Raw genomic sequence first — 12,618 nt, forward strand, 5'->3', positions numbered from 1 at the left:
TAGTAAGAGGAAGCACCGAAAGGCTTTGTACTTAAAAATTCAAAAATTCAATTACAAAGTGCCCACCTGCGAAACTTTATCAATAATTTTAAGATTGTTTACAATTGTCAATGGCTCGCATGTAATAGTACAGAAAGCTATTTTGTGGTAAAAAATATATTTTTGGGCAAGTTTTCAAGCCAAATACTACTCTGCGATGGTAAAATTGTTGATTTCAAATGTAAATTTAACGAGAAAATAGTTTCAATGGTTCTGTTGTGTGGACGAGCACAGGTCAACGTATGTAGGTGTGGTGTGGTTGTCGATTACACCAATAATATGTATATCCCGAGGCAAATGAACCGTGTAAATGTCAACCAATATCCGGAGTTGAGGTGAATTTGTAGATAATACATACATAAGTGATAGTTGTGCTCGATTGGGTATGTACAACGAGATTTCATCTATTGCGAACAGATTGTTAGCGGTTCCGCATCATATGGTGCAATTGACCAGAGACCCGAACCGCTATTTTTTCGTTTCGGTTTTTATTCCGGTACAGTAAAAAAGAATATATCGGTTCAGTTCCAGCTTTCGGTTTTCGGTTATCTTGTATTTAAATATTAGCTAGTTAATGTAAATCCACCCACACCGTCTATTACCGTCTTTATACAGCTTTTCACTATAACTTATTGTGATCATATACATACATACATAATTAAAATGTCAAAGGAGAATGTATTTCCTAGAGTGTGTAGCTTGCCGCTGGTGAACTGCGGAATAGAGGACAATATACGTTTTTTTTATTCTTACTTAATTGACTTTCTTAATTTTTCATCGGGCCCTGATTTTAGGAACAAAAGTGCATCAACAGTTTAGAAAAAATCTAGTGGTTTGTTTTATTCTAGAAGATAATTTTACAGGTATGGGTATATTTACTTTTGCTTTTCCGTTCACAGGTGTTTAATCGCGCAATTTTTATAGTCAATTTATAATGGGTTCATTGATATCTATGATATATAATGAGTTCATTGACAGCTAGCGAGCTTCACATATAATTGTATTTAAATCGGAATCGTTAATAGAATCTCTGATTGTTAATTGTAAAGTATTTGCCACACATTTTATTCTGATCAGATGATGGAAAGAACAATTCTCAATGGAAGGTAGCAATTTTGTTTTTTAATCTCTTTCATAGTTAATATTCTGGTTTTCTTCGTCTATTTCGGTTTCTAACAAGTTGACAAATTTCATCAGATTAGCTCCACTATCTTTTGTTATAGAGTAAATTTGTTTAATATCGATATTATATTTTTATAAAAATTTAAAAACATATTTTTAACCATTTGAATGGTGACCAACGCTGATTGGCGTTTTGCTAATAAGTCCACAGGCCTGCAAAACGCCGATAGGCGTTTTAAATTACATATGTATGTATAAAGTAAACAAGAATACTACCTGCTAAGCCTTTAAATCAGTGGTTCTTAACCTTTTCAGTGAGCCGCACCCCTTTGAATCTGAAAACATGTTCCAACCCCTTGAAAAATGAGTTTTGGAATCTTTAATACATTTATTGCAAGCTTTTTTCCTTGGCCCACATACATATATGCCACTTGATAGGAAACTTTTAACAAGGGCTTTTGAATTGTTGCGCCACCTAATTTTGTGATTGTACCACTGGCATCAAATAGAGCCTTCTTTGACTTCGAGATGTTCAAACTATGACCTGTACCTTTACCACCATACATATTGTTGAAATATTCTAACAACTTTGATGTTTTAAGATTGGAGTTTGAAAATATCTTGGAACATAAGATGCATTGAGGTCGTTGTGTACCATATTTTTCTGTTGTATAAGTGAATCCGTAAACAACATAATCCTCTTTCCATTGGCGTTTTTTTGACATGGCGGGGTTTATTATTGTCAAATAATAATAAGAAAGAACGTATAAAATAATAATAATGTATACTTCAAAATTTTGCGAGAAAAATTCTTAATACATTCAATTATATACTTCTTTTGTTTATTTTATATTGTTGCAAGATATATTAGAGAGTCTAACACACACCTTTATAAAACTCGAAATCCTCGGCGGTAGCTATCTAGGTTAGTGATGTAGGGTTTGTTTGGATTAGCTACAATTTTTACACCTGCTTTCTATTGTATTTCTAAATAATTCTAGTTGGAATTGTTGGCGAAATTTTCAACGTGGCGGGCTCTCAACAGAAAAGACGTCAGCACTCATAGAGTTAATATATGTACTTCCATCCTGTATGTTTGTCCATTAATTCTATCATTCCCAAAGTATATATGTACCTATATGCAATATATTAATTTTACTGAATCGAAAACACGAACCAAAACCGGAAAAAATAGCGGTTATTTCGGTTTTCGGTTCGGGTCCCTGCAATTGACACACAAAAAGATAATGTTCTGAAAATGCAATAACACATAATAATTAGAATAATTGTTTTGAAAGTGTGGTGGTTGAGCAGGGCAGGGCAGGGCAGGGCGCACGCGTGCCGAGAGAAGTACCCCTGGCCTGAGAAGTAAGTGCTGGTGCTGGTGGTGTATAGTGTTGGTACCTGGTGGTTGGTGGCGGTGGCGGTGGTAGTGGTAGTGGTGGTGGTGGTGGTGGGGGGTCGAGAAAACCAAACCAAACCAAACCAAACCAGCTGTCAGTCGTTCGGCATTCAGTCGGCTCTCGATCGGGCCGAAAGGAGCACGTTTCGTGTGCGCGTGTAACGTAACATTACTTACCCTCGTAACGTAACTTACGCGACTAAACTTATTCGCTAATCAGGATCATCACACCGATCACACCACTTAATCACCGTCTTCGTTGTCGTACAAATTTATTATATCTGCTATACAACACATTTGTTATTTGTTATGGTGAACTCGTAAGTTGACTATGAGGCCGTTTGGACTTATGGCGACTATGGGGTTCGTTTCCTTGGTGATCGTCCTGCTGGATGTGGTGCTCGGAGCCGACTCCTGGAGTGCTTATCTGGAGCAGCCTTGCTGTGGGGCTTCAGCCGGACACCACAAAATGAGACATCACAGAGGTAAACAAAACAAATACAAACTTTGACGATTACTTTTCGAATTCCATCCATATTTGCATTTACACTTTATTTACATTAAATTTCAAGTATTCATTCATATATATATTAAGATTTTCATCATAGCATGATTAGTACATAGTTAGTTTTTAACTCACGTAAAGAGTTATTTTAGAATATGCTGTGATATTATTAGCGACTTTGTTCAATGAAAAAGGATCACAGTATGTAAAAATATTTAAATTAAATTATTATATGATAAAAATATTATTAAACTTGAATTCATTCATGAGATTTTGTTTTCAAAGACATTCTAACGGGTCTAAAATTCTAATACGAATTTTGTAATAAAGTTTCATTACTTTTCACCATAGCATGATTAGTACACATGTACGTACATAGTTAGTTTTTAACTCTCGTAAAGAGTTATTTTAGAATATGCTGTGATATTATTAGCGACTTTGTTCAATGAAAAAGGATCACAGTATGTAAAAATATTTAAATGAAATTATTATATGATAAAAATATTATTAAACTTGAATTCATTCATGAGATTTTGTTTTCAAAGACATTCTAACGGGTCTAAAATTCTAATACGAATTTTGTAATAAAGTTTCATTACTTTTCACCATAGCATGATTAGTACCTACATACAGTTAGTTAGTTTTTAATTCACATAAAGAGTTATTTTAAAATATGTTGTGATATTTGATACGACTTTTTTTAATTAAAAAGGATCACAGTATGTACAAGTATTCAAATTAAATTATTATATGATAAAAATTTTATTAAACTTGAATTCATTCATGAGATTTTGTTTTCCAAGTCATTCTAATGGGTCTAAAATTCTAATCCGAATTTTGTAATAAAGTTTCATTACTTTTCACAAAACTTGCTGTGAGTTTAATTTAGTTGAAATAAAGACATAATTTAAATCTAATACATATATGATACTTTTAATTATTGTTTATATTGATTTTAATAAACTTGATGGTATAAAAGTCCCGTTAAATGAATTAATATTAACGATTTTTTTACGTGAAGTTTTACATGCATACAAACCTGTTTAATTTGTGAATATTTCTTCCCATTGTTTATTTTGAAAACTCACTTATACGAAAAAATACGCATGCCATTAAATAAAAATTAATTAAAGTGCTTAGTTTGCATAGACAATATCTATTATGATTATAAAAAAAATTGTTAATGTTTTTGCTACTAAATAAATTATTCATTTGATACGTCAGTTCCTGTGTCTCAACGGCGAAAATCTATCGCAAATCACACATTGCGTTTTGAAATCAGGAAGTACAATTTTTCATCCTGAAATAAAGTTATCGTAAACTCTTTTCCGTTATATGTAGTATGTATGTAGGTACATACATACATAGTTATCGTGCTAAATACGAGAGATTTCATTCATAAATTGTTAATAAGGATTTTGAAACGTTGTTAAATTACACGAAGAAATGATTAAATCAGAGTTTACACAAGATCAACGTAAATGCAGATAAATTCAGAACCATATTTAACTTCTGTTAATGATTCCATTTGTATGTAAATGCGTAAAATTCGGATTAATTAAGTTCTAAATGTGAGTAGGTACTTAAATTGTAAAATGTATTCGGAGTAGATATGATCGTTTCGAAATTGAAATTCATCCGGCGTGATTACGGCGATGATAGTCGTGAAAATGTGTCGTGATTTATGACGTAAAAAATAAATGTCGGCAGATAGAAGAGCGCGTGAATGGAGTTATTTGAACAAAGAAACGTAATTTCAATGCTTTTAGAAGTATTGAGACGTCACGCGGGCATTAATTCAACTTTAACTCTTTAGGTGCCCAGATTAATTGAAAACGCGAACGTTATACTAAAATAAAAATGAATAAAAATGTGATGACAACGCACATTAACTTTCCTCGCATCCGCCTCGCCTCGCCTCGTCTGTTCGTTATAAGCGAGATAATATTTTATTGTTAATTGTTTCGAGCAACTTTATGATGTGAAATATTGTACGTTATTACGAGCCATGTTGCAATACTTTCATTGTTACATACATTGGTATCGCAATGTTGCAACGATGCATTTACTTATGTACTTACATCAAATTACTTTCATCTTTGAATTTAAGATGAAAGTACCATAGTTGCTCTTCTTCGTAGTAAAACAATGCTTAAATTTATTTTTAAATAAAATAAAAGTACTTAAAGTACTAAAAGTACAGACGATGTCCATTATTAAGTTATCAAAAATCTGCGTCAATGCTTCCGTGTAATCACGCAAAATCAAACGACATATTTTTTTCTCAGGCATTATGTTCTTATAAATATTATAAACGGATATTAATTCAAGTGTGTAAACGTAAGCTATGTATAAGTATCCACTGGAAAAGACTTCGATAATGGTTTGATGTAGTTTATTGAAATGTAAAATTTGCACGTGGTGGTTCAGCGGAGCGTACGGAACACAAGTTGTCCGTACGCCGTCTGCTCGAACTCTGTCGACCGTCGCGTATTTCCGCTTGGGCCGACACTAATGCCAACTCGTCAATAATGCCAATCGACAATCAGTTAATAAGACTGTTTGCCACACGTCATTACAAAAGTCGGAACATAGTCCCACATAGGAAAACTGTTGAACAATACAGTTATTCTACAGAGTTACAGCATTACTGACGAGTCGTTTACAATAAATCATAGCTCTTAAAATAATTAAATAGAGGGTGAATAATGAAACCTTTGCCTCATCCAGTGTGAGGATAAAATCAATTTATTGGTTCAGTAATATTTCAACTTATAGGTATACCTCTGGTGAATGTTGTTTCTATTTACATTAAAATTTTTGAAATCTCCTTTGAAGCTGTGAATAAGCATTACAAGATAAGTTTACTTTAAAGAAGAGAGAGTGGACTGTATATGGTTTAAAACTTAAGCATTCCTCATCTTGATGTTAACTTAGACAATACAATGTTGACACTGTTACAGTTGTCAAGACAGATCAGCTATTACCGATCAACTAAACTTGATTAGTGAGTGTAATGCTCCTAAGTTAACTTGATTTCATCAACAAGTAGCACAAACATTGCTAAATTAAAAGTAAATTGGAAAGTCATTCATTCATTCCTACAAGCAGGAAATGAAGGCGAACTATGATTATAGATGTCTCTACGTTAAACATCGAAATGTTCAGTATTATAATATTTACTTATTCTATGATTCACATAAATACTATAAACAGTAAGAGTTAACTTATGGTTTCATAACAAGAAACATAAGACCTGCGGATGACTCCCGGCAGGTTATAATTAAGTAGACATGAAATAATTTAAGATGCTCCATTAAGTGTGGCTTGGAGACTAACATTAACAAATCATGAATCTAATTTTAACTGTCAAATTTGAACAGTTTATTTTAAACTCGGATATAATCCTTCCGAGTGATGACATGAGACAAGTCTTATATTATAAAGACAAAATGATTAAATTAAATTCGGAGATATATATTGCCGAATGTTAAAATGAAAATAGCTTAAATTATACACACAACACAATTAAAGTGAATTACGGAGTACTACTATTAACATTGAATGATTTAAACTCATGATTACATCTAATAAGTAATATGAGTTGGGGGTAGTGTCTTCGGGTTAAACTAAGCTACCGAAGTTGACGGAATTGAAGCTGCTGTTTCTCCTCCCTCTTGCTGATCTTCCTTCCTGTCAAGTGGTCCTTGTGGTAGAATCGGCAATGGCGCCACTAGATGACTGGACCGACGAAACTCTCCGCTGGCAGTAAAGACGTCGACGACTCGAACTCTGCCATCTGGTCCGGGATACAATTTAGTGACTCGACCCAAGACCCATCGGGTTGGCAGCATGTGTTCCTCCTTTAACAGGACCATTTGACCCACACTCAGATTGTTGCTCGAGTCCTTCTTCCATTTGTGTCGTAACTGCAAAGAATGTAAATATTCCGCCGACCAACGTTTCCAAAATGCTGCTGTGGTCAATTGTATCTGAAGCAGATTGGCATGGACATTAGTGTTATATTTAACCTCCATTGGAAGAGCGAGTAAGGATCTGCCAATTAAGAAATGTCCAGGTGTGAGGGGTAAAAGGTCTAGTGGATCCGAAGACAAGGGACTAAGAGGACGGGAATTCATGCAAGCTTCTATTTGAGTCAATACCGTACAAAATGATTCGAAATTTAAGGTGGTGGCCTTTAACACCTTGTTTAAATGAATCTTCATGGATTTAACCGCTGCTTCCCACAGCCCTCCCATGTGAGGCGCCCTTGGCGGGTTAAACTTCCAACGAATCCCTTCGGAGGCTACATACCGTAGTAGCTTCTCCTCATGAGGACGTTCGTAAATTAATTTTACTAAATTAACGAGTTCACGACTTGCACCGACAAAATTAGTAGCATTGTCGGAATATATCGTATTGGGCCTGCCACGTCTGGCTACGAATCTTCTTAAACAATTTAAGAAATTTGAACTCGTTAAGTCTCCGACAAGTTCCAAGTGAACTGCCTTACTGGAAAAACACACAAAGACACAAACGTAACCCTTAATTATCTTAGAATTCTTATTGCAACCACTCTTCACAGGAAAAGGTCCTGCGAAATCTATCCCCACATGACTGAAAGGAAAATTCGCAGTGGTACGTTCAAGCGGGAGTAATCCCATTAATCTATTGTGTGACAGTGGTTTATTTCTGAAACAAATGACACATGAACGCACCACTCCTTTGACAGTATTATGTCCGGCCAATGGCCAATAGGTCTGCCGCAATAACGACAGTAAGGCTTGAGTACCCAAGTGAATATATTTCAAGTGCGCATCTCGGACAATCATGTGTGTAAGTTTATGCTTATTTGACAAGATAATGGGTGACGTTGATAGAGTTGTTCCCAGAGGAAGTCTACTTCCAACACAAATTAAATTCTCGTGGAATAGAGGGGACAATTTAGCTAATTTACTGCTACTGGGAATTGGATGTCCCTTGCTCAGCAAACGATATTCCAATGGAAATGATTCCATTTGCGATAACCTTATCAAATTATTTAAAGCATCTTTTAATTCTAAAGCGGACGGTTCGTTATTTTCTTTAACGTTTAATTGTTTATTCCTTAGTGGCCGACGAACATATGATAAAACTCGAAGGAGTCTTGGAAGATGAGAATGTTTATCTATCCAATTATTTTCCCTCACAAGGGTAGCGTTAGTGACTACCCTTCTCTCTGGAAGATCTATTGTGATCTCAGGAGGTCTTCGAGGCCATCGTGATTCGTCTAATTTCAACCAACTAGGGCCGTCCCACCATAACGAATTATGATTTAATTCTGATGGTTGAGTCCCTCGAGAAATTAAATCTGCTGGATTGTCTGTAGAGGAGACATGGTACCACTCAATGGGTTGAGATATTGATTGGATTTCGGCCACTCGATTGGCAACGAAGGTGGTCCATTTACATGACTCTCCTCTAATCCAATGCAATGCGACGGTTGAATCCGTCCAATAATATTTTTCATTAATATGAATTGTTAATTGGTCTATTGTTGACTTCATTAACTTTGATAATAACATAGCGGAGCACAGCTCTAAACGCGGAATAGTTACAAAACTGAGCGGAGCGACTCTCGAACGAGAACACACAAGATGACATTTGGAATTTCCCAATTGATCAGTACATTTTACATAAATACAAGCACCATAAGCTTTCTCGGATGCGTCACAAAATCCGTGTGCCTGTATATTAATGACATTATTTAGTATTATCAATCTAGGAATTTTATAAAGTTTCATGACTGTATTGGATAATTGACAATCTTTCCATTTTTTGAAGATTGTCTGAGGAATGAATTCATCCCAACCAATGGTTTGTTGCCAGACAGATTGCATTAATATCTTATAATTAATTAACAATGGAGATAATAGTCCTAATGGGTCGAAGATCTGACTAATTACTGATAAAAAGTTTCTTTTTGTTATATTTTCAGTCTCGACTTCGGTTTGAACCTTAAATACAAAAACGTCTTCCCGCGGTTTCCAAAATAAACCTAAAGTTTTGTGTGATTCGTTAGAGAAGTTAAAATCTGAACAATCGTCAGCTTTAACATCCGTGATTATATCGGAGTTGTTCGATGTCCATTTGCTTAAGGGCATACCGGCTGATAATAATATGGTTTCCAGTTGAACCTTTAATAATTTACCAGCTTCAATAGTATTAGTTCCCGTGAGCAAATCATCAACATAAAAATCACGTTCGATCACTTTACTAGCGATGGGATATTTGTTTCTATTCTCCTCTGCTAACTGATTTAGACATCTAGTAGCTAAAAATGGGGCTGAAGCAGTTCCGAATGTTACTGTATTAAGCTTGTAATGCTTGAATTTACTCTGGGGATCTGTTCGCCAAATGATTCGTTGTACATTTTTATTTTTCTCTGCTATTTGAATCTGTCGGTACATCTGCTTAATATCCGCAGTAATCACGTATTTATGGAGTCGAAAGTTGAGTAGTAAACTTAACAAATCTGATTGGACATTAGGTCCCACCATCAAAATATTATTTAGTGAGATATTAGACGTTGTCTTTGCGGACGCATCAAAAACTACACGATATTTAGTGGTAAGGCTAGACTCCTTAACCACGACGTGATGAGGTAAATAACAATGAACCTCATGTGCCTCCGGGGGTTCACACTCTGACATATGTCCTAAATTTATGTACTCTTCTAAAACTTTATTGTATTCCATTTTTAAATTATTATTGGCTAAAAAACGTCTTTCCAAAGTTTTGTGTCTTTTCTCCGCAATGTGCAATGAACTTCCTAATACTACCGGGGAATTTTTATATGGTAAAGCTACACAAAATCTACCGTTTTTATCTCGTGATGTGTGTGCTTGGAAATGTTCCTCACATCTTTTCTCCTCAAGAGATTGATGTTTTACCATAGGAACCTGGTCGATCATCCAAAAGTTTTGAATGTGACTGTCTAATTGACTTAAGCCTATGTGGCTCTTCCCTGGAGCATTATTTACTTCGGGATATGGACCAACTATTGTCCATCCGAATTCGGTATCCTTTAAGATAGGCATACCTTTTCCTAACTGGATGGTTCCTGCTTTCATAGCATGAACGCAAATCTCGGCGCCGAGCAATAAATCGATTGGCGTCGGTTTATTCCAAAGGGGATCTGATAACTTGATTCCCGCTGGTATTGAAATTAACTGTTGATCCAGTTTCACAGTTGGAATTTCGCCAGTAATTTCTGGTAATACCAAACACAACACTTTGGTTGAGTAATTAGTGGTTGAAGACCTTATGGTCACCTTGGTGATGTGACGAATGCTACTTTCTTGATTAGCGATACCTACAATTTTTTGAGAGATTTTCTCTAATTTGAAGTTATTCTTCTTAGCGAAAGATGTGGTAACATAGTTGACTTGTGAGCCGGAATCTAATAATGTGCGACCCTTAACGACCGTTCCATTGGACGTTATAATGTCTACTTGTACCGTCGGTAAAATTATCTCCCTTTGAGAGAAATGAGTAGAATGAGCATTAATTGACTTCCTTCCCGTATTATTGGAACTAAATGTATCGTCCTGATGCAACAAAGTGTGATGGTTTTGTTTGCACCTTAAGCAATTATAGTTAGACTTGCAATTTGTTATCTTATGCGATGAATTTAAACATTTAAAACACATGTTATTAGATTTAACGAATTCATTTCTTTCCATACTGGATTTTGCTTTGAATTTATCACATTTGCCTATGAAATGATTATTTCGACAGAATGCGCATGCGTTTACCTTACTTGATGGGTTTTTGTTCGCGACATGAGTTCTCATGATTCTTTGACGACTATGAGGGAATTCCTTCACCGTAGTTACAGATGCAGTAGATTGTAATACATTACATCTATTCTGCAAGAATGTCTCTAAACTTTCATATGGTGGCATTTCTCTGCTAACCAGCGATATTTCCCAGTCTCTTACTATATTAAAAGGTAATTTCCTTAGAACTAAACATGTTACCCATGGATCTAAAATTTCTCTCGCGTAACCCAACGATTCAATGTTTTTAATACACACTGTTACCTGATTCAATAGATTTCTCAATTCGATATGTGATTCTCTTGTGATTAATTTTAAGTCACAAAGTGAATTAATCCTAGTTTTGAGATTAAGTCTTGGTAAATTATATTGCTTGTCTAAAATACTCCAAGCTATTTCGTAATTGTCTGAGCTAATATCTAAACCTGATACAGCTGCCAAAGCGGGACCGATTAAGGATTGATGCAAATATTGCAATTTCGTGACATTCGAATATTCCGTTTTGTTTCCTATTATATTCTTAAAAGCTTGTTGAAACGATTGCCATTCAGATGGATCTCCCTGAAATGTGGGAATGGTTAACGTCGGTAACTTATCTCTAGCAAATTTAATTGTTGCTTGCTCTACCTTTAGTTTACTATCTTGAAAGGATTGGCAATCTAATGCTGCTTTAAGATTTTTAACTGTTATTGTAATTGCATCGTACTCTTCGTCTATTTTGGCCGCTTTCGATATGTCTGTAAGGTTATCTAAATACTCGTAATGGAGTTTTCGGACATAATCGTATGCTTCTTTAATGGTTTGATACTGTCCTTCATCTAATTCGGAGGATTTATCTATTTTTCCTTTTAGTCTTTGTACCGCGCCTGAATACCTTAATTCTATTGACGTCATTATGACTTCTACTTTATTTTCCTTCGCTAATATTTCTATCGATTGAGTCTGACTTCGAGTCTGATGTATTCTAGAGCTTGACCTGTCTCTAATAGGTTCTACGTCCCTAGTTGGATTTCGACCTTTATGCGACTTGGAAGTCGAAGCTTCTATTTCCTCGTTTTCAGCACTTGACATTTGTTTCAGAAAGTTGCACTATTTCGTCTCATAAATACAGTTGTTCTCTACTATAGCTGTCAATTGAACTATTCGTAGAGATAAGGTAATAATATTCAATGATTAACCGTGAATCTTAATATTCTACTTTAACTATTATCACCAGAATCTATCCAACATATTTTGGAAGAAATTACAACCCTAAATTGGTGGGTGCTTGATTTAAACCACTTTGGGGCTACAAGTCTTGTGATTTATTTTAAATCACCACTGTTTCATCACACATTATGAAACAAAGAGATCTACCGATGTATGAATATGCCGGTATGTACTTGATTTAATCCACTTTGGGGCTACAAGTGTAATTCCACATTTATCGTGGAAGGGGGGGGGGGGGAGGGTGTTTCTACACACATTAAGAAACAAAGATCTACCGATATGCATATACCGGTATGTACTTGGTTTAAGCCACTTTGGGGCTACAAGTATAATTCCACATTTATCGTGGAAGGGGGGGGGGGGAAGGAGGGTGTTTCTACACACATTAAGAAACAAAGATCTACCGATATGAATATACCGGTATGTACTTGGTTTAAGCCACTTTGGGGCTACAAGTATAATTCCACATTTATCGTGGAAGGGGGGGGGGGGGAGGGTGTTTCTACACACATTAAGAAACA

The 12,618-nt window shown here is 35.4% G+C and overlaps 2 protein-coding genes across 2 annotated transcripts in view; one reads left to right on the forward strand and one right to left on the reverse strand.

The window, feature by feature from the left end:
• Window positions 1–1,453: 1,453 nt before the first annotated feature.
• Window positions 1,454–1,886, reverse strand: LOC143919226 (protein FAM200C-like). The gene is made up of 2 exons (XM_077441438.1): window positions 1,590–1,886; window positions 1,454–1,516 (listed from the first exon to the last, which is right to left on the reverse strand). Exons 1-2 carry the CDS (start codon window positions 1,884–1,886, stop codon window positions 1,454–1,456), a joined length of 360 nt encoding a protein of 119 aa, XP_077297564.1.
• Window positions 1,887–2,633: 747 nt separating this feature from the next.
• LOC143919074 (semaphorin-2A-like) overlaps window positions 2,634–12,618 on the forward strand; it is a 401,435-nt gene continuing 391,450 nt past the window's right edge. Inside the window, exon 1 of the mRNA XM_077441259.1 lies at window positions 2,634–3,048. Within this exon, the coding sequence (XP_077297385.1) occupies window positions 2,895–3,048 (154 nt within the window). The 5' untranslated portion in view covers window positions 2,634–2,894. The remainder of the gene's footprint in view (window positions 3,049–12,618) is intronic.

Source organism: Arctopsyche grandis, chromosome 11 (genome assembly GCF_051622035.1).
Source record: "Arctopsyche grandis isolate Sample6627 chromosome 11, ASM5162203v2, whole genome shotgun sequence".
Taxonomy (NCBI): domain Eukaryota; kingdom Metazoa; phylum Arthropoda; class Insecta; order Trichoptera; family Hydropsychidae; genus Arctopsyche; species Arctopsyche grandis.